The sequence below is a fragment of the Ictalurus furcatus genome, chromosome 28 (genome assembly GCF_023375685.1).
Source record: "Ictalurus furcatus strain D&B chromosome 28, Billie_1.0, whole genome shotgun sequence".
NCBI classification, from domain to species: domain Eukaryota; kingdom Metazoa; phylum Chordata; class Actinopteri; order Siluriformes; family Ictaluridae; genus Ictalurus; species Ictalurus furcatus.
The window spans coordinates 19,705,297-19,727,796 of NC_071282.1; the positions used below are offsets into that span (position 1 = coordinate 19,705,297).

The following is a 22,500-nucleotide window of genomic DNA, read 5'->3' on the forward strand; positions in this document are numbered from 1 at the left end:
CTACTCTCTCTACACTCTCCAACCTCTCCAGCACTCTCTACTCTCTCTACTCTCTCTACTCTCTCTACACTCTCCAACCTCTCCAGCACTCTCTACTCTCTCTACTCTCTCTACTCTCTCTACACTCTCCAACCTCTCCAGCACTCTCTACTCTCTCTACTCTCTCTACTCTCTCTACACTCTCCAACCTCTCCAGCACTCTCTACTCTCTCTACTCTCTCTACTCTCTCTACTCTCTCTACACTCTCCAACCTCTCCAGCACTCTCTACTCTCTCTACTCTCTCTACTCTCTCTACACTCTCCAACCTCTCCAGCACTCTCTACTCTCTCTACACTCTCTACACTCTCCAACCTCTCCAGCACTCTCTACACTCTCTACACTCTCTACACTCTCCAACCTCTCCAGCACTCTCTACTCTCTCTACTCTCTCTACACTCTCCAACCTCTCCAGCACTCTCTACTCTCTCTACTCTCTCTACTCTCTCTACACTCTCCAACCTCTCCAGCACTCTCTACTCTCTCTACTCTCTCTACTCTCTCTACACTCTCCAACCTCTCCAAGCACTCTCTACTCTCTCTACTCTCTCTACTCTCTCTACTCTCTCTACACTCTCCAACCTCTCCAGCACTCTCTACTCTCTCTACTCTCTCTACTCTCTCTACACTCTCCAACCTCTCCAGCACTCTCTACTCTCTCTACTCTCTCTACTCTCTCTACACTCTCCAACCTCATCCAGCACTCTACTACACTCTCTTACACTCTCTACACTCTCCAACCTCTCCAGCACTCTCTACTCTCTCTACTCTCTCTACTCTCTCTACACTCTCCAACCTCTCCAGCACTCTCTACTCTCTCTACTCTCTCTACTCTCTCTACACTCTCGCAACCTCTCCAGCACTCTCTACTCTCTCTACTCTCTCTACTCTCTCTACACTTCTCCAACCTCTTCCAGCACTCTCTACACTCTCTACACTCTCTACACTCTCTACTCTCTACACTCTCTACTCTCTCTACTCTCTCTACACCTCTCCAACCTCTCCAGCACTCTCTACTCTCTCTACTCTCTCTACACTCTCCAACCTCTCCAGCACTCTCTACTCTCTCTACTCTCTCTACTCTCTCTACACTCTCCAACCTCTCCAGCACTCTCTACACTCTCTACACTCTCTACTCTCTCTACACTCTCTACACTCTCTACTCTCTCTACTCTCTCTACACTCTCCAACCTCTCCAGCACTCTCTACTCTCTCTACTCTCTCTACTCTCTCTACACTCTCCAACCTCTCCAGCACTCTCTACACTCTCTACACTCTCTACTCTCTCTACACTCTCTACACTCTCTACACTCTCTACTCTCTCTACTCTCTCTACACTCTCTACACTCTCCAACCTCTCCAGCACTCTCTACTCTCTCTACACTCTCCAGCACTCTCTACTCTCTCTACACTCTCCAACCTCTCCAGCACTCTCTACTCTCTCTACACTCTCCAACACTCTCTACTCTCTCTACACTCTCCAAACCTCTCCAGCACTCTCTACTCTCTCTACACTCTCTACTCTCTCTACACTCTCCAACCTCTCCAGCACTCTCTACTCTCTCTACACTCTCTACTCTCTCTACACTCTCTACTCTCTCTACACTCTCCAACTCTCCAGCACTCTCTACTCTCTCTACACTCTCCAGCACTCTCTACTCTCTCTACACTCTCCAACCTCTCCAGCACTCTCTACTCTCTCTACACTCTCCAACACCTCTACTCTCTCTACACTCTCCAACCTCTCCAGCACTCTCTACTCTCTCTACTCTCTCTACTCTCTCTACACTCTCCAACCTCTCCAGCACTCTCTACTCTCTCTACTCTCTCCAACACTCTCTACTCTCTCTACACTCTCCAACCTCTCCAGCACTCTCTACTCTCTCTACTCTCTCTACTCTCTCTACACTCTCCAACCTCTCCAGCACTCTCTACTCTCTCTACACTCTCTACTCTCTCTACACTCTCTACTCTCTCTACACTCTCCAACCTCTCCAGCACTCTCTACACTCTCACTCTCTCTACACTCTCTACACTCTCTACTCTCTCTACACTCTCCAACCTCTCCAGCACTCTCTACTCTCTCTACTCTCTCTACTCTCTCTTACACTCTCTACACTCTCCAACCTCTCCAGCACTCTCTACACTCTCCAACACTCTCTACTCTCTCTACACTCTCTACACTCTCTACACTCTCCAACACTCTCTACTCTCTCTACACTCTCTACTCTCTCTACTCTCTCTACACTCTCTACTCTCTCTACTCTCTCTACTCTCTCTACACTCTCCAACCTCTCCAGCACTCTCTACTCTCTCTACTCTCTCTACTCTCTCTACACTCTCCAACCTCTCCAGCACTCTCTACTCTCTCTACTCTCTCTACTCTCTCTACACTCTCCAACCTCTCCAGCACTCTCTACTCTCTCTACTCTCTCTACTCTCTCTACACTCTCCAACCTCTCCAGCACTCTCTACTCTCTCTACTCTCTCTACTCTCTCTACTCTCTCTACACTCTCCAACCTCTCCAGCACTCTCTACTCTCTCTACTCTCTCTACTCTCTCTACACTCTCCAACCTCTCCAGCACTCTCTACTCTCTCTACTCTCTCTACTCTCTCTACACTCTCCAACCTCTCCAGCACTCTCTACACTCTCTACACTCTCTACACTCTCCAACCTCTCCAGCACTCTCTACTCTCTCTACTCTCTCTACTCTCTCTACACTCTCCAACCTCTCCAGCACTCTCTACTCTCTCTACTCTCTCTACTCTCTCTACACTCTCCAACCTCTCCAGCACTCTCTACTCTCTCTACTCTCTCTACTCTCTCTACACTCTCCAACCTCTCCAGCACTCTCTACACTCTCTACACTCTCTACACTCTCTACTCTCTCTACACTCTCTACTCTCTCTACTCTCTCTACACTCTCCAACCTCTCCAGCACTCTCTACTCTCTCTACTCTCTCTACACTCTCCAACCTCTCCAGCACTCTCTACTCTCTCTACTCTCTCTACTCTCTCTACACTCTCCAACCTCTCCAGCACTCTCTACACTCTCTACACTCTCTACTCTCTCTACACTCTCTACACTCTCTACTCTCTCTACTCTCTCTACACTCTCCAACCTCTCCAGCACTCTCTACTCTCTCTACTCTCTCTACTCTCTCTACACTCTCCAACCTCTCCAGCACTCTCTACACTCTCTACACTCTCTACTCTCTCTACACTCTCTACACTCTCTACACTCTCTACTCTCTCTACTCTCTCTACACTCTCTACACTCTCCAACCTCTCCAGCACTCTCTACTCTCTCTACACTCTCCAGCACTCTCTACTCTCTCTACACTCTCCAACCTCTCCAGCACTCTCTACTCTCTCTACACTCTCCAACACTCTCTACTCTCTCTACACTCTCCAAACCTCTCCAGCACTCTCTACTCTCTCTACACTCTCTACTCTCTCTACACTCTCCAACCTCTCCAGCACTCTCTACTCTCTCTACACTCTCTACTCTCTCTACACTCTCTACTCTCTCTACACTCTCCAACCTCTCCAGCACTCTCTACTCTCTCTACACTCTCCAGCACTCTCTACTCTCTCTACACTCTCCAACCTCTCCAGCACTCTCTACTCTCTCTACACTCTCCAACACTCTCTACTCTCTCTACACTCTCCAACCTCTCCAGCACTCTCTACTCTCTCTACACTCTCTACTCTCTCTACACTCTCCAACCTCTCCAGCACTCTCTACTCTCTCTACACTCTCCAACACTCTCTACTCTCTCTACACTCTCCAACCTCTCCAGCACTCTCTACTCTCTCTACACTCTCTACTCTCTCTACACTCTCCAACCTCTCCAGCACTCTCTACTCTCTCTACACTCTCTACTCTCTCTACACTCTCTACTCTCTCTACACTCTCCAACCTCTCCAGCACTCTCTACACTCTCTACTCTCTCTACACTCTCTACACTCTCTACTCTCTCTACACTCTCCAACCTCTCCAGCACTCTCTACTCTCTCTACTCTCTCTACTCTCTCTACACTCTCTACACTCTCCAACCTCTCCAGCACTCTCTACACTCTCCAACACTCTCTACTCTCTCTACACTCTCTACACTCTCTACACTCTCCAACACTCTCTACTCTCTCTACACTCTCTACTCTCTCTACTCTCTCTACACTCTCTACTCTCTCTACTCTCTCTACACTCTCCAACCTCTCCAGCACTCTCTACTCTCTCTACTCTCTCTACTCTCTCTACACTCTCTACACTCTCTACTCTCTCTACACTCTCCAGCACTCTCTACTCTCTCTACTCTCTCTACTCTCTCTACACTCTCTACTCTCTCTACACTCTCTACACTCTCCAACCTCTCCAGCACTCTCTACACTCTCTAAACCATCTGTAACATGGGGTTAATGAACACACCTCAGCGTCATCCCCAACACTGTCATTTACCACCTGAGACAAACTGCTGTTTACAGTGCACACACACACACACACACACACACACACACACACACACTGTTTACCGTGAACACCCCCCCCCCCATACACACACACACGTCACACACACTGTTTACAGTGAACACCCCCCCCCACACACACACACACAAACACTGTTTACAGTGAACACCCCCCCCCACACACACACACACACAAACACTGTTTACAGTGAACACACCACACACACACACACACACACACACACACACACACACACACACACACAATACAGTGGGATTATGAATATTATGTACAGATTGACAAACAAAACAAGTTTATCAGTTTTGACTAAAATTCTCATCACTGCCTTTTACACTGATGACAGAATGAGTTTAATAAATCAACTTTTTCTCCAGCAAAACTAACGGAGGAGAGTATTGTTAATGAACATGTGAGATGTGAGTATTAATAATAATCATAACAATAATAATAATAATAATAATAATAATAATAATAATAATGTTGTTTATGAGTGACTGATTTTCTGTTTCTTTCTCAGTGTCCACTCAACGTAAGACAGATTTTATTTCCTTTTTGCTTTTATTTCACTGAATATTAAAAATATTGTACTTGCTCATTTATCTATTGATGAAAATGATCCAGTATTACATATCTGTGAGGGATAAAAGTATGTGCACCTTTGCTGTCAGTATGTGGTGTGAGCCCCTTGTGCAGTAATAACTGCAGATAAACGTTTGGGGTAACTGTTGATCAGTCCTGCACATCGACTCGGAGGAGTTTTATCCCGTTCCTCAGTACAGAACAGCTTCAACTCTGGGATGTTGGTGGGTTTCCTCACATGAACTGCTTGCTTCAGGTTCTTCCACAACATTTCTATTGGATTAAGGTCAGGACTCTGACTTGGACGTTCCAGAACATTCACTTTATTCTTCTTTAAGCGTTCTTTAGTAGAACGATTTATGTGTTTAGGATCGTTGTCTCGCTGCATGACCCGCTTTCTCTTCAGATTCAGATCACGTCCTGATATTTTCCTTTAGTATTCACTGGTATAATTCAGAATTCATTGTTCCATCAGTGATGGCGAGTTGTCCTGGTCCAGACACAGCAAAACAGGTCCAAACCCTGACACTACCACCACCATGTTTCACAGATGGGAGAAGGTTCTTATGCTGCAATGCAGCGTTTTCCTTTCTCCAAACATAACGCTTCTCATTTAAACCAAAAGTTCTAGTTTGGTCTATTCATACATCCACAAAACATTTTTCCAATATCCTTCTGGCTCGTCCACGTGATCTTTAGCAAACTGCAGAAGGACAGCAATGTTATTTTTGGAGAGCGGAGGCTTTCTCCTTGCAGCCCTGCCATGCACACCGTTGTTGTTCAGCGTTCTCCTGATGGTGGACTCATGAACATTAACATTAGACAATGTGAGAGAGGCCTTTAGCTGCTTAGAAGTTCCTCTGGGTTCCTCTGTGACCTCGTGGACTATTACACGTCTTGCTCTTGGACTGATCTTTGTTGGTCTCCACTCCTGGGAGGGTAATAATGGTGCTGAATTTCCTCCATTTGTACACAATCTGTCTGACTGTGGATTGCTGGAGTCCAAACTGTTTAGAGATGGTTCTGTGACCGTTTCCAGCCTGATGAGCTTCAACATCAGGAACCATTGTTTGTACCATGATACACTTCCACAAACACACGTTGTGAAGATCAGACTCTGATAGATCCCTGTTCTTTAAATAAAACAGGACTCTCACTCACTCACTCACGCCTGATCATCTAATCTCACCTTCAGATTAACTGCTAATCCTAGAGGTGCACATACTTTTGCCCCTCACAGATCTGTAATATTGGATCAGTTTCCCCAATAAATAAATAAACAAGTAGAATATTTTTGTCTCATGTGTTTAACTGGGTTCTCTTTATCTACTTTTAGACTTGTGTGTAAAAATCTGATGATGTTTTAGATCATATTTATACAGAAATGCAGAAAATTTAAAAAGGGTCATAAACTATACACACACACACACACACACACACACACACACACACACAGAGAGAGAGAAAGAGAGAGAGAGAGAGAGAGAGAGACAGACATATATTTTCTGTCCTGTAGTGATGAACTGGCTGAATAAAGTTGCAGATGTGGGTAAGAATTTTTTACACTGTTTGTGTTATTATATAATGTCAAAATAATTTCGATTAATATTAAATTATTTTCATTTTCATGTGCAGGAAAAGGTATCGCCAGTGGAGTCTGTCGAACAGGTATGAGCACAACAACAACAACAATAATAACAATAATAATAATAATAATAATAATAATAATAATACAAAAAAAATGTCTTCTCTCCTTTTTTTTTTTTTTACAGTTAATCTGATCTAATCCAAATTGAACAGCGGTAAGACCCACCAAATAGAAATGACCTTTGTGGCTACGCTGGGATTTCATTAGTTAACCTTAAGCCCCGCCCATATTTTAGAATTCTAGAACTCTATTAAATGGATCCAATCTGTCATCTTTACTGATTAACTCATTGTTATGGTTTTAGGGTAAAGATATCTGATATTTTAACCATGTTAATACAGAAATTTATCCTCACACACACACACCTTATCACTGATTTAATATAGATCTGAGTCTGGGGCCTGTGTGTGTGTGTGTGTGTGTGTGTGTGTGTGTGTGTGTGTGTGTGTGTGTGTGTGTGTTTTCACCAACAGAGGGCTCCACTGATCCAGACTGGAGAAACCAGGGGAAATTCATTCTTCCTAAATCCACGGCTGTGTTCCAAATCACACACTATTAGCCCTAACCCTACACTACACCACATACTGGAACTGAGGACTAACCCTTTATACGACTCTGTGATCATGTGACATGGATTATAATTGTATTATACTACTACATTATGAAATGGATAAAAAAAATATTTAATATCACTTTATAAACCTCTATAAAGCATATTGTGATTATATATATATATATATATATATATATTGTATATTGCACATTTTCTGCACACTTGGGTTGTGAGTAATAATGAGTATTAACAGAGTGGTGTTGGAGCTCCTGGATATGCAAATACACTGAGAGAAAACTCCAAATAAAGTACAGTATTAAGAGCGCAGTATAAACCTGTGTGTGTTCATTTCCAGAAGAGATCACACACTCGCACAGAGTTAATGCTAACATCAGACTAAAGGTTTGCAGGTCACACAAATCACAAGGCCAAAAGGATTGTTTTCTTACCATAATGAACATCATACCGACGTCACCATCACCAGCAGGGGGCGCTGTGATACAACACTGACGGGTTTAAATGAGATTTTATACTCACTCTCGGCTGAAAGGGGCTGATGATCATGAAGAATAAGGTCGTTGTGGTGTCGTTGAGATGCGGAGACGACATTCAGCTAAAATATTTCATGTAATTGTGGAACAAACGACTGTCTCGTGGATTCTGTGAGCGCCGCTGGTGAACACGCTACACACCCAAGCCTGTGATTGGTCATTAGAAACAAGGCGTGTCCAAGATGAATCATTCCAAGATGGATGACTTTGACGAGCAGGAATCATCTTCCTGTAGTTGTGAAAAATGTTATGAAATTTTAACAGCGCCACCTGCAGGACTGGAGCCCTCACACGTCACGCCTCCCACAGAGTGTACGAGAGCTTAGAAGTTTGTGCATCCCTCACAGACTCATCGCTGTATTAAGTATACAGAGGTCTGACGTGCGGTTTCTGTAACGTTTTCAGTCTGTTCTCTCTGCATTATAACAATCAATATCATCAATATCATCAATATCATTTCCATCGATTTCTTACACTGGGTTCTGTTGAATTAGGCAAAAAAAAAAAATCGAAGCACAGAACACAAGAAGCTGCTGTATGAAGTCAGGTGTATTAATCATCTCAAATAAAAACCAGATAAGATGGCACGTCGTTATTGGTGGTTCTCCGTTCGTTTCGAGTCTCAGTGTGAACTTTTCTCTCCAACCATGACCTCTTTTATTAAATAAACAATAAAAATGGCACACAGAAAAATCCCTTTTAATGAAGTAGACTGTTTTAAAATCATATATAACAGGAATAATATAGGATTACAATAATATATTCCTTAGTTGAGGTTTTATTCTAGTTACTATCAAATACCATCAGAAGCCAAGGTTTTTTTAAGGTTTTTTATAGGAGAGCATTAGTCTATTAAGCTACCATTAGAAACCATCAGAAACACATCAGCCTCCATTGGGAACCATTACCAAGCTCTAATGGATTTTTCCAGCAGGGACGTGCTGACGTTTATACAATCGTTTCTTTCATAATCACCACAAAAAAAAAAAAAAAGATTAGACGATTGAGCTCAAAATGACGACTTGCGTAATGTTCCCTTTTACAGCGTAGGTAAATGTAAAGTAATAAATTCGCTCAAGCTAGCTAACTAGCTCGCTTTCACGGTGCACTTTGGCGTGAGGAGCATGTGAACGCAGCACAAATTCAAGTCCAGGAAACTTGCAAATGTAGCTGTGAGGGGAAAAAAAAAAACCATATTTAAAGTAAAATAAATCTTTCACTTTAATAAAGAGACAGAACAATGCAGGAAAATACTTTGCCTTTTATTTCCTTTTTAACTCTTTTTTTTTATTCATTTTTTTAACAAATATGTCGAACATTACACTCAGGACAACACAAAGTTCAGATTCAGGTTTTTCTTTAAGGAGTGTTTACATCTTCATTCTCTCTTTACAGATCTGTGTACAAAAACAATAAGTTACAGTCGCTCTGAATCAGTTACGCTAAACTATACAACACCGTCTCCACGCTCGACAAATAAATAATCTCACTATAAAAATGACCACAGAGGGGGTGGGGGGATGGGGCGGGGCTAAACCAGACCAGGAAGTGACCGACACCCCCGTACTGACCGATGGGTGTTGATCGAAGTGAAACTCAGTGCTTTATCGATGACGTGATGTCACAGCCAGAACGCATCACACACCATTCGTCCAATCACATACAAGAAGCGATGGATTACGTAGGAGCCGTCCTGTGATTGGTCGGTGGATTTACGTCAGAATGAAACCACTGTTTTCATAAAGTCTGTGTACAACATACGCTCTTCAAAGTGCCACTGTGTGTGTGTGTGTGTGTGTGGGTGTGTGTGTGTGTGTGTGGGTGTGTTTGTCAAAGAGAGAGAGTGCATTTCAAACATTATGACCATATAAGGGCATATTCACACACACACACACACACACACACACACCAATGAGTCCCAAACATCTTCAAACCTAATGAAGAGTGTGCTAGTGTGTAATGCGTCCACTTTCTCCCTCACACACACACACGTACTAACTGCACCAACATGACCATACTAAGTGAATGAAGCCCAGCTGTTAACATAATATAAGTCACATGACTAGCGTTCCTCCATAAAAAACCAGCCTGCTGGTACCATCACCATGGTAACGAAGTCCAGCTGAAACATGGGGTACAAATGTAAATGGCACAGGGAAGTGAGACATTGCACGCACACGCACACACACACACACCCCATCTCATCATGATAAAGTGGTTTCTAAATGCATACTGTGTGTTGAGGATAATGCTAATTCTAACTGTGGTGTCTCACTAGTGTTGTGAGGTTATGGCTAACACGCGCACGTGTGTGTGTGTGTGTGTGTGCGCGTGTGCGTGTGTATGCGCGTTTCACTGCTAACACACAAAGTTTCAGCTCAGTGTCTGGGTAAGTGTGTAAATGATTCAGCTGTGAAACGAATATCATTTGTTCCTCCACGTGTGTATAAATCACGTGTGTATAAATCACGTGTGTATAAATCACGTGTGGTACAGTGCTCTGTCTCAGCGGCTGAGATTTAAACACTGTCACATATCAGAGTCTAATTTAAATGAATACTTTACCTTATATTATATTTTTCTCATCCTCTGTCCTGTACAATGGTGTTTACAATTAAAATAAAATAAAAACAATTCATTAGTTGCTCTTCTGTTAGTTTTTTAAGATAAAAGAGACGACGGCAGCTTGTTTTTTCTTTTTTTACAGTAAATTTGCAGGGTTAAAGTTCATCAAATTAGCACTATTTTTCATGTTAAAGTGAACTGTTTAATTCACGTTCAGTCTGAAAACTGATTAAGATAAAAACATCTAAATAATAATAATAATAATTTTTTTCCAGAAGAAATCAGAGCCTGCTGTTGAGGACTGAACTATCCCCGATGACGTTTTCTTGATGGGCGTGAGAACACATCTGTAGAACACATTATTTAACTTGCACTATATTATCTTGGACACTTTAAAATATCTGGAAGGAAGTGACCTGGCTCGGACATCCCATAATTCTGTTCACATACGAGGTGACTGTGGTGTGAATCGACATGGTGATAATATTGTAAACTGTGATTCTAAAATGGCACACACTCACACACACACAAACAAAAAGATGAAAGGCCTCCCTCTTATCCGTGGAAGTCATGTGACTGGGTGATGTCACTAATGAGTCAATGTTGCTGTGTGCTCATGTGATCATAGAGGCGGAGTGAGGAAGAGGAAGTCTGTGATGAAGGGGGAAGTGCTCATTCACTCACTGAATCACTCACTCTCTGACTCACTGAATCACTCACTCTCTGACTCACTGAATCACTCACTCTCTGACTCACTGAATCACTCACTCTCTGACTCACTGAATCACTCACTCGGTATCATGTCTTTGTGATGGCGCATGATGTGTTGGTTTTTCTCCGACGGTCTCCGGAAGCCCTTGGAGCAGAACTGGCAGCGATGTGGATAATCCTTGGTGTGGATGGAAATGACGTGGCGTTTGAATCCCGAGGCGTCGCCGGTGCTGTAGTCACAGTACTGACACTGATACACACGTCGTTCCCTTGGTCCCTTGGCACCTATCACCTTTTTAATGATGGGAGCTCCGCCCAGAGCGAGCTGCGCCGCCCCGATGGTCTTCTTGGGTGGGCTTCGCTCCTGCGTCTGTAACGAAGGCGCCGGTTGTTGTTCGATTGCATTTTGTTGCGTTTCCTGTTGCTGCGGTTCTTTAGTGTGAACGGATAAAATGTGTCGACTCAGCACAAACGGATCGGCAGTCTTAAAGCTGCAGTGGCGACACTGGTGCGGCCGCTTGGCCCTGTGGGACACGGCGTGCTTTTTGAGCTCCGAGGGTCGATGGAACCCCTTACCGCAGACGTCGCACTTGTGAGGATAGTCTTTCGTGTGGACGGAGATGACGTGACGCTTCAGATCGCTGGAATTGGAGCTGCGATGATCACACAGGTCGCACCGGTGACCTCGAGCCTCATCGTTGTCGTCGTCTTCGTCGTGATCGTGATCAGGGTCGTGGTCCTGCGTGGTCTCTGCGACGGTTTCCGTGAGCTGCTCCGTGTGCGGCTCCGAAACCGCTGCCGTCTCCTCATCCTCGTCCTCGCGGCTGTGTTTGGTCTTCATGTGCGTCTTCAGGTTGGACGAATCGGCAGATTTGTAGCTGCAGTGCGTGCAGGAGTATGGCTTCTCGCCCGTGTGCGTGCGCGTGTGCTTGCGTAGCTCGGACGGATGCCTGAAGCTCTTTCCACACTCGACACACACGTGAGGGAAGTTTTTACTGTGCACGGCCAGCAGGTGGCGGTTTAACAGGCCCTGCTCCGCCGTCTCATACTCGCAGAACTTGCACTTGTGTGTCTTCTTAGCAGGAACGGCGGCCATCTTTGTTTTCTGCTGCGGTTGGAGGCGATTGGAGAAGACCGGCGCCTGCTGGTGGAAATCTTTCAGAGTGTCGGACTCAAACTGAGCCTTGGTGCCGAGTGTGTGTGTGTGCTGTGTGTGCTGTGTGTGCTCCTCCATGTGACTGTGGAAGCTGGACTTCTTGTTGGTGGTGAAGTCGCAGTCGGTGCACTGGTACTTCTTACGGCTCAGGACGTCCTGGTGGTGGTTCCGAGTGTGACGCTTCAGGAAACCCCGAGATTTAAACTTCTTCCCACACAGGACGCAGGGGTAAACTGTGAGGGGCTGACCGTACGGCCCGATGATAATCGCTACAGAGACACAGAGAGAGAGACATGAGAGTGTGTGTGTGTGTGTGTGTGTGTATACAATGAGTACAGTGTGTATAATGTGTGTGTTGTATGTGTGTGTGTGTGTGTTGTGTTACCTGTCTGCACCTGCCTGTGCTCAGCCCGTCTGTGTGTTTTGCCGTGTTGTTGTTTGAGTGTGTGTGGCATTTCAGACTCGTCAATGTGCAGAACCGCACTCGCCGCACCGTTCCTGTTCTCACAGCACTCCGAGTCATCTAACACACACACACACACACACACACACACACACAATGAGCACAATATATAAAGTGGATCACAGTCTGATCCCAAAGAACTTGATCAGACGACTGAATGCTTAGACTCAACGTTCCGCTACATGATAGAGAAGGTAACTCCACTTAAAAGAATGATAATTAATGAGAAAATGCTAGCACTCCGGTACACACACACACGCTCTCTCTCACACACACACGCACACACACCTTAAAACAGACCACTTGACAATTAGGAGATAAATGCTGTTGAAGCGGGGGCGCTGCTGAGCTGCTGATGGAGCAGGACGTGAAGTTGGAGGCTGATTTCGATTAAACTTGCTCTTTTCGGCCATACAGTATATTTTGACTCGTTCCACTCCGTTTCTCTGTTTGCGCGTTTCATTTTGTATTACGTTAAAATGTCTGGAAAAAACTGGAAAGCCCGTAGAACTATTCAGACACAAGCGAGGCCTGGTGTGCGCGCCGTGAGCGAATCGCCTCCTTCCCCTGGATCCGCCTCGCCGCGCGGTGACTCTGACTTCGCCGCCCTCAGGCTCGAGCTGCTGGCTTCACCGGGGGAGGACATCGCCGATATTTTTAAAAAGGAGCTCCAGGAGACTCTCGGGGGTGCGCTGTCTACTATCGAGCTCGGCCTGCAGGCCGTGAAGGCACAGCCGGCTAGTGATAGAGTCGCTAGCGATGCTACCACGTCAACACTGAAAGGTACTGTTGGGGAAACGGAGCACGCGCTCTCCGGTGGCACCGACGCCATCGCCCACATGAAGACTGCTGTCGAGTCTCTCACTGCGCCCCTGACCTGTGTGTGTGAGGACTTGGAGTCGAGGTCACGGCGCAATAACGTTAGGATAGTGGGAGTTCCAGAGGGCGCGGACACCGGTACAACCGCTGCTGCAGCGGCCTGAATTTCAAAAATTTCAGAAGTAATCACACCCCTTCAAGAAATAAACCTCTCTATATACTGATCATTTAACATCCTTTATTCAGAGCATTCGGCTGAGCTTCCCGAGATTGTGATTTCTTTAGATGCTGAAAAAGCATGTGACAGGGTTGAGTGGGATTATCTGTTTGCAGGTGAGGAAATTCGGATAGTATTGATGGTACTCTTTGATTTTGTTTGTCTCTTCTACACTATGTCTGTCTGTATACATGTATGTGTGTGTATGTGTGTGTATGTGTGTGTGTATGTGTGTGTGTGTATGTAAGTATAACGAAAAATGAGAACGGTATTGTTGCTATGTGACAGGAAGTATGTTTTCTTTTTCAATAAAAATATTTTGGAAAAAATAATAATAAAAAAATAAATAACTGCTGTCGAACCAAACTGGTAATATTTCAAACATCTTGGAAGGAGAAAGTCCTGATCTATAGACAATCTCTGATTGCTGCTAGACGTCTCTCTCTCTCTCTCTCTCTCTCCCTCCCTCCCTCCCTCTCGCTCTCTCTCTCTCTCTCTCGCTCGCTCTCTCTCTCTCTCTCTCTCTCTCCCTCCCTCTCTCTCTCTCCCTCTCCCTCCCTCTCTCTCTCTCCCTCTCCCTCCCTCTCTCTCGCTCTCTCTCTCTCTCTCCCTCTCGCTCTCCCTCTCTCTCCCTCTCTCTCTCTCCCTCCCTCTCTCTCGCTCGCTCTCGCTCTCTCTCTCTCTCTCCCTCCCTCCCTCTCTCTCTCGCTCGCTCTCTCTCTCTCTCTCCCTCTCGCTCTCCCTCTCTCTCCCTCTCTCTCTCTCCCTCCCTCTCTCTCGCTCTCTCTCTCCCTCCCTCTCGCTCTCTCGCTCTCTCTCTCCCTCCCTCCCTCTCTCTCTCTCTCTCCCTCCCTCTCTCTCTCTCTCCCTCTCTCTCACTCCCTCCACCCTAACTGAAGATAAAAATAATCCTAGATTCTTATTTAATACTGTAGCAGTTAACTAGGAATAAAACCACCACAGAAACAGGCTCACAATCATGAATTTCTTCATCAAAATCATCAACTTGTACACTAGATCTCTTACCTACGTGCTTCTTCAAAAAGTTCAGAAGTAATCACACCCCTTCTAGAAATAATCAATTCTTCCCTTAGCACTGGCTGTGTACCTAAATCCTTTAAATGAGCGGTTATTAAACTCCTGATTAAAAAACCTGACCTCGACCCCTCTCCACTGTCCAGCTAGAGACCGATATCAAATCTCCCTTCGTCTCGAAGATCTTAGAGAAGGTTGCTGGCATTAAGGGAACGTCCTCTCCTGGTTCAGGTCTTATTAGACCCATCGGAATCAGTTCGTAGATGTAAATGGTGATTTCTCTACACATACTGAGGCATGCACAGTTATGGAACAGCCTTCCAGTGTGTGGAACAAAGTGTGTGTGTGTGTGTGTGTGTGTGTGTGTGTGTGTGTGTGTGTGTGTGTCTAACCATAAGCAGCCGTCCAGTTCACAGGCATGAAGTCTTTGCTCTCGTATGGTCGGTCGTTGCACACCGGCTCCTCGCCCCCAACCACCACCTCCATGTACACCTCATCAGAGAGCTTAGAGCCTCCTACACACACACACACACACACACACACACAGTGTGAGAAACCCCAGAATGAGGAACTTTACTTGATGAATAACTCTGGGTAAACACACTACAGAAAGGGGAACTGGACTGTTTCGTTACACCCAACAAAACGTCTTCACTGTGTGTGTGGTGTGTGTTGTGTGTTGCTGAGTGACTGACCGTCAGTGTGAGTGTGATGGCCGTCGCTCACCGACATGTAGAGCATCTTCTCCCTCAGGGGCTTACACACCGAGTCCGAGTCCCCTTCACCTACACACACACACACACACGTTACCATATACGGTTATCATAGATTACTATTAGACAAAAAGTAACTAGGTGTTTCATTTCTCTCTCACACACACACACACACCGAGCTCGTCATCCCCAGAGTCAGCTTTAAAGATGTAAACTTTAATGACTTCCTGTCCGTCCTCGTCTTTCTCCACTTCCTGATCATCCAACGCGCCTTCCACCGTCACTTCCTCTCCGTCAGCAGACACCATCTTCCCATCCTCATCCACTGAGAGAGAGAGAGAGAGAGAGAGAGAGAGAGAGGGGTCAGACATATCAGCAGATTCAGAACCACTAGGTGAATAAATGAGTGAAAGTGTGAATGGATGAATAAATAAATTAGAAATTAAACAAACAAACAAACAAACAAATAAATAAATAATGAACAGAATGAATGGATAGATAAACAAGTGAAAAAAGATGAACAAATCACCGAGTTTACTGAAGGAGAGAATAAACAAAGGATTGAGTAAGGAAATAAATAAGAAGGTGTGAGGGAGTGAACAAGTGAACAGATGAACGAATAAAGGGATGAATATCTCACAGGAGATCATGAGGTAATCTCCAGAGGAGTGCAGCTCGTTCTCTCTCTCCTCCACCAGCTCTTCCTCCGCCACCGTCACTCCATCCTCCTCGTCTTCCTCACCCTCCAGTGACATCACACACGTCTCCACGGCGACGCCCTCATCGTCCTCGGCGACCACATCCTCCACAGCGTCCTGGATGACGAGCTCGTCGGAGGAGAAACTCCGCACGGCCACACCGTCGTTCTCTCCGTCGTTCTCTCCGTCCGAGAGCAGGACCGTCTCCTGCAGCTCCACCACGTACTCCTCCCCGCACATCCCTCCATCATCTGAGTGAAGGGGAAGAAAACAGAGACAGTGGTATAATAACGAGTGTGTGTAATGTGAGTACGAGCCAAAACAAAGCTGCTGGTTGGTCGGCTGATGTCACGGTCATTATGACATCATCATCATCAGAAGAAAAATAATAATAATCGAAATGTGATGGTGACGTTACTGTCACTAACCGGAGCCGTGCAAGATGATCTTCGGCTCTTGGGAACGGAGAGCGAGTCTCGTCACAGTATCATCCATCGTCCTTAATCCTCATTGGCCTCCCTACAAAACTACAACAACAAAACCGGCCAATCAGAGACCGGCTTTGAGTCACAAAATACATAAATGATGTAGAAACACCACGGAGTCCTGCAGGAGCATGGGTCGAGTTTACAAACAATCAGAACACAAGGATGTAGAGGAACGGGATGCTGTTGTGTGTGTGTGTGTGTGTGTGTGTGTGTGTGCTGAATACACGAGTGTGACAGGAGAAAGCGCCAACACAGCGGTCAGTTACTAACAAATAAAAACAATCAAACTAGACTGAGAGTAAAAAAGACTAAATAAATGAAAGACAGAAAGAAAAAATAAATATACAGAGTGACAAAATACACGGAAAAACAGGTGAGATATGGAGAGAATAAACACAACAGGAAATCGTAAAAAAATGTAAAAACCTGTCGTTCTTCAGCACATGGGCGTCCCAATAACACACCGCTATCCATGCAGGACACACTCACTACACACACACACAGAAAGAGAGAGAATATTTAACTGAAGTTTTACAGATAATCTTTACAGCTCAGGATATTCAGTTTAAGCCCCGCCCCTTCAACACTACTGGCCAGGCTCTTAAATGTGCCCTAAAAGCGTTAGGCAGGTTTAAAGACAGGTTTATTTTCACCATGCCAGTGTTTATGCTGCTCTAACACACACACACACACACACACACACACACACACACCCTGGTGATGGGCGTGGTCATGAGCAGATCAGCAGAGTCAGCGGTGTTACAACGAGAAAATCAACTTCACAGTAAAACTGTTCAGGTCTTTATTTATTTATTTATTTATTTTTATCAGTACTAACGAGAGCGACCGAGCAACATCTCACTGCCGAGGATTTTCATTATTTAACAAAATTAATATTCAAATGCACGCATAAATAATAATATTAATCAGGACTGGGCGATGTGAAGATATATAATATTGATATTGTGATAAAGGATTCATTTTTCTGAGACATCAGGGACAGAAATGCTGAATTTCTATTGTACGCATCTTTAAAACTGTAAAATATTAAACGTTACAGGCATTTTTGGGTCATAATTCTTGTTATATACACACAGTATATACACATACACACACATCGGGAAACTTTAAAATGTTTTTTAATGAAGGGTGATTACTGTTTCTGTGGCAGTTTGCTAATAAACCTAAAGAAACAATAAGAAAGAATAGATAAAGAAAATGTAGAATTATATAATACTCATCCACTTCTCCGTTCAGTTTTCTTCTTGCTGATGTTTAGCTCGTAAAGATCTGAAGTCGCTGTACGCTGTGAGCCTGTGAAGCCGTCTGTGTGTTCCATTCAGCTAACCTTTTAGCTTGTTAGCTAACGTTCAATCACCAGTGCTAGCTAGGCTACGATGATCAGTACATACAGGATTTCACAGATTTTTTTGTGATCGTTTCAGCCACAAAATGCTCGGTTTTGCGGCGGCTTTCTCCTAATTTTGCGATGCAACGTGCAGAGTTCGTTTCTTGTGCTTTTTTAAGGGAAACGACGTGAATTGGCAAAATCACAGGTGCAGGAAACTGTCTTGCGCGCTCTTCCGCAGTGATGTTTGTTGGTAAATGCACGTTGTGATGACGTCACATGACGCATCTTGGCCCAAATCTACAGAAAACCTGTGGGAATTTTTAAAAATAGCAAGCCGGTCCTGACTGGATCATGCGCTTCAGATTCAAAAAGCAGTGAAGTTCGTGCTTAAAGGTTAAAGGTTAAAGGTCTGCTTTAACAGGATCAAACGCTCCGATTTCTGGAATCATCCACTGGGTTCTAGAATGTCCCAGACATCCATGCTTGTCAGTCAAGAGTTCTAGAATGTCCAGAATGCCGGATGCCGTAACCATGGTAACATTACAGACACGCCTACCAGTGAGGAGCAGGGAGGGGCCGAGCGGTGACATGGAGGGAGTGATCGGAAACATAGCTGATAATATAGTGATTAATGACCAATAGGTCAGATACGGAGTGTCGGGGAAACGCTCCCCATCAGACCCCCATCAGACCCCCACCACCCAGACGACAGCCCTCGCCCTCTCGGTTTAATTCTTACACACTACGCTTCACGACTGGAATATACGCCGTGATTCAGAGGAGTTCGTTTAAAGACAGAATTTATCCAAGTTTATTAGAAGAGACAGGGATAATGTGATTCCTGAATATTGCAATGATAATAATAATAATAAGTGGTGCAGCTGTGTAGGTATGGTGATGGTTACTCTACCTCATGCAGGAGATCCTCCTCTGTTCCTTTACTCTGAACCTGAACAAAAACATGGAAACAATTACAAACACACCGCAGCGTGTAGCTTAAAGTTCCTCCATCCATCACATCCACAGTCACATGATAATAACATGTCACATGAACAGTGCACGGATGCACAGCTGCTCAGCAACTGGAACATGAATATTTGCATGTTTCCCGGCAGCGTTGGATGAGCGCGCGCTCTCCTGTGTAACCGGCCCCGAAATGACCTGAAACCGAACATGGCGCGCGCGCTGTGCATCAGTCTCCGAGAACAAAAAAAAACCCAAACCTTTTCCGCGTGCGCCATTTTGAATCCGCAGTAAAGTGAGACGTTCAGGTCGAAGGTGCTCTCGTGCATCGACAACGACACCCCCTGCACCCTCCCGCAAAAACACAGCGCGGTTTTTGAGTTGTTGTTTTTTTTTGTTTGTTTGGGGTTTTTTGTTTTTTTGTTTTTTTTACTGCGGGGGGGGTTTCCGCACGCGCGGCCCGTGAAGCCCGTCACCCTCCCGCGATTAAGGAAAGAAAGGCCTCACTGCGGCCTGCGCGCGCGCACCGACCCGACCCGCGGCCCGCGCGCGCGCCTGACTCATCCGCGAGCAAATCTACAATTTTCACAAAAAAAAAATTACAATTTTTTTTTTAAGAGGCACAAATGCACGCGATTGCATTTCACGTGCGCGCAAGACGTAAGCGCCGAGAATGTCTCGCGTGCAGGAAAATAAAACCGGGGAAATCTCGTTCTTACCGTTTATAGGTGAGCAGACTGCGGCCTCCGTCTTTGTTGTAGTCTGTAGATTTTTTTTTCCTGCAGGCCGCCGCGGTTCCCCGAGACTCGAGCAGGGAGGCGCGCGCGGAGACACGGAGGGAGAGAGGGAGGGGCCGAGCGGAAACGCAGAGAGAGCTCGCGCAGCCAAAAGCCCCGCCGCAGCTCCGCACGAGCACCGAGCCCCGCAGTTCATCACCACCCCACCCCCCCAATACACACACACACACACACACACCCCACTGGAAACCGTACGCGCCCCGTTAAAGCGTAATTACTGCGTCGTTATTACAACCGAAACACTTTACAATGCTGATGTGTGACGTCACACGGCGTCAGTACGGAATTCCCACATTCATTTTACCCTTTAAAGGTGTTTTTGTTGTTATTTATTTGAAAACGTTATATTCACTTGTGAACCTTTTTACACTGATGTGATTGACAGGTGTTTTATTACAGCTCCAGCCAATCACCTGCTGCATCACCTGCTGCATCACCTGCTCCATCACCTGCTCCATCACCTGGATAACATTTAGCATGGGGCGAATCCTCTCTAACTAGCAGGGTGTCTTATTTTTAACTATTATTATTTATTAGGCGCACGGTGGCTTAGTGGTTAGCACGTTCGCCTCCCACCTCCAGTCTCGGGGGCTCGATTCACACTGTGGCCCTGTGTGTGTGTGTGTGTGTGTGTGTGTGTATGTGTATGTGTGTGTGTGGGGAGTTAGTATGTTCTCCCCGTGCACCCAGCCCTAAAGAGATGAATTAAAGTGAGAGACATTCAGCATCATTCACTCAGCTGTGCATGTTCTTCTTCCTTTCTTTCTGCAATAATAGTGTGTATCTATATTAGTGTGTGTGTGTGTGTGTGTGTGTGTTATTTGCATGTCTCTGATTGACTTTCTGAATAATAGTTATATATTTCCTCTTTACTCTGTATCATTACTGTATTTTGCACTACATCTTGCTCAGTGGTTAAACATTGTCATTATTTTATTTGTTATTGTTTATTCTTTTATTTCTACTGAATTATCTGTTCATTATACTGTACACGGAAGCATGTATATGACAGTAAATTTCTTGAATCTTGACTCAGGAGTGAAGGTGGGGATGACTTTTTTTATATTTATTTGTATATTTTTTTAAACATATTTATATATTTATATACAGTGCTTACAGTACAGATAGGGAAACAGGTCTAAAAGACAATGTACATTCTTTTCCACTTTACCCAAAGCCCATTCATTAATCCTGTTAGGAACTCACTTCCGGCTTCAGCCATGACGTAATTTCCCACCTCACTGTCTCCACCTAGTGGCTGTGTGCGTGACTGCGAGCTTTAAACTTCCTTCGTGTGTTAAATCCAGTTCAGGGTTCCAGCTACACTCATCTATCCAAATCTACCCAATCATAACTAGTTTGAGGTTCTGTTTATTACCAAACTGTGATAGATTCTTAAATAATAAAAGCGTTAACGTGTCTATTTGTGCTTTATTGTGCAATAATTGTGTAATTCCACCAAATCTCCGCCCACTCCGGCAACCACTTATTAGAAAGGGGGAGAGAAAGCGCATGTTTACTGTACACAGGACCTCGGAAGTGTTTTAAGAAGATAAAAGTTTAAAGTGGAGAAGAAGGTGAAGAGGAAGATGTTCCTCCGTGCAGCTGTGGTGTGTGTGGTGGTGTGTGTGGTGCTGCTGGGACTTGGGAAGACTCTGGTGAAGACAGAAGAGCAGTTCTGTTCTGATGGACTCACAAACACTAAATGTAAACAAAAACCCCACAGTCTTTATCAAGAGGAGGTCGATTCGGGTACAAAAACCTTATTATTATTATTATTATTAGTAGTAGTAGTAGTAGTAGTAGTAGTAGTAGTAGTATTAGGTTAGTAGTAGTAGTAGTAGTAGTATTAGTATCATTATTATTATTAGTAGTAGTAGTAGTGTTATTAGTATTATTAGTATTATTAGTATTATTAGGTTAGTAGTATTATTATTATTATTAGTAGTAGTAGTAGTAGTAGTAGTATTAGGTTAGTAGTAGTAGTAGTAGTAGTATTAGTATCATTATTATTAGTAGTAGTAGTAGTAGTGTTATTAGTATTATTAGTATTATTAGGTTAGTATTATTATTATTATTAGTAGTAGTAGTAGTAGTAGTAGTAGTATTAGGTTAGTAGTAGTAGTAGTAGTAGTATTAGTATCATTATTATTATTAGTAGTAGTAGTAGTGTTATTAGTATTATTAGTATTATTAGGTTAGTAGTATTATTATTAGTAGTAGTAGTAGTAGTAGTATTAGGCTAGTATTATTATTATTATTATTATTATTATTAGGCTAGTAGTAGTATTATTAGTATTAGTAGTAGTAGTAGTAGTAGTAGTAGTGGTAGTAGTATTAGGCTAGTATTATTATTATAATTATTATTATTATGCTAGTAGTAGTAGTATTAGTATTATTATTATTAGTAGTAGTAGTAGTAGTATTAGGCTAGTATTATTATTATTATTATTATTAGGCTAGTAGTAGTATTATTAGTATTAGTAGTAGTAGTAGTAGTGGTAGTAGTAGTAGTAGTATTAGGCTAGTATTATTATTATTATTATTATTATTATTATTAGGCTAGTAGTAGTATTATTATTAGTAGTAGTAGTAGTGGTAGTAGTAGTAGTAGTAGTAGTAGTATTAGGCTAGTATTATTATTATTATTATTATTATTATTA

At 44.0% G+C, this 22,500-nt stretch overlaps 2 protein-coding genes and 2 long non-coding RNA genes across 7 annotated transcripts in view; 3 read left to right on the forward strand and 1 right to left on the reverse strand.

The window, feature by feature from the left end:
• LOC128603920 (uncharacterized) overlaps positions 1–4,946 on the forward strand; it is a 6,488-nt gene extending 1,542 nt beyond the window's left edge. The window contains exon 4 of the long non-coding RNA XR_008385103.1: positions 4,905–4,946. This is a non-coding gene — a long non-coding RNA (uncharacterized LOC128603920). The remainder of the gene's footprint in view (positions 1–4,904) is intronic.
• Positions 4,947–6,588: 1,642 nt separating this feature from the next.
• Positions 6,589–7,464, forward strand: LOC128603393 (uncharacterized). The gene is made up of 4 exons (XR_008385009.1): positions 6,589–6,658; positions 6,745–6,777; positions 6,882–6,911; positions 7,231–7,464. It is a non-coding gene; the product is annotated as an uncharacterized LOC128603393 (long non-coding RNA).
• A 1,638-nt stretch (positions 7,465–9,102) lies between these two features.
• On the reverse strand, positions 9,103–19,891 carry LOC128603637 (zinc finger Y-chromosomal protein 1). 3 transcript variants are annotated; one of them, XM_053618211.1, is made up of 10 exons: positions 19,760–19,891; positions 18,988–19,026; positions 17,153–17,214; positions 16,667–16,765; positions 16,181–16,489; positions 15,716–15,865; positions 15,523–15,612; positions 15,220–15,342; positions 12,679–12,816; positions 9,103–12,562 (listed from the first exon to the last, which is right to left on the reverse strand). In XM_053618211.1, exons 4-10 carry the CDS (start codon positions 16,731–16,733, stop codon positions 11,211–11,213), a joined length of 2,229 nt encoding a protein of 742 aa, XP_053474186.1. In that variant the 5' UTR covers positions 16,734–16,765; positions 17,153–17,214; positions 18,988–19,026; positions 19,760–19,891; the 3' UTR covers positions 9,103–11,210. The 3 variants fall into 3 exon arrangements, with proteins under 3 accessions (XP_053474186.1, XP_053474189.1, XP_053474190.1); XM_053618214.1 differs by lacking the exon at positions 19,760–19,891 and adding an exon at positions 19,301–19,431; XM_053618215.1 differs by lacking the exons at positions 18,988–19,026; positions 19,760–19,891 and adding an exon at positions 17,964–18,683.
• Positions 19,892–20,027: 136 nt separating this feature from the next.
• Positions 20,028–22,500, forward strand: part of LOC128603638 (thiosulfate:glutathione sulfurtransferase) — a 5,935-nt gene continuing 3,462 nt past the window's right edge. The window contains exon 1 of one of the 2 annotated variants that reach the window (XM_053618216.1): positions 20,028–21,589. In XM_053618216.1, the coding sequence (XP_053474191.1) occupies positions 21,427–21,589 (163 nt within the window). In that variant the 5' untranslated portion in view covers positions 20,028–21,426. The remainder of the gene's footprint in view (positions 21,590–22,500) is intronic. The other variant, XM_053618217.1, reaches the window with a different exon arrangement.

Excerpts from the sequence above, each read along its gene's own strand:
- LOC128603637 (XM_053618211.1), bottom strand. The coding sequence starts at position 16,733 with ATGGATGATACTGTGACGAGACTCGCTCTCCGTTCCCAAGAGCCGAAG. Across the intron at positions 16,490-16,666 it reads GATCATCTTGCACGGCTCCG|ATGATGGAGGGATGTGCGGG; the intron begins GTTAGTGACAGT and ends CCCTTCACTCAG. Across the intron at positions 12,563-12,678 it reads GCACAGGCAGGTGCAGACAG|CGATTATCATCGGGCCGTAC; the intron begins GTAACACAACAC and ends GTGTCTCTGTAG.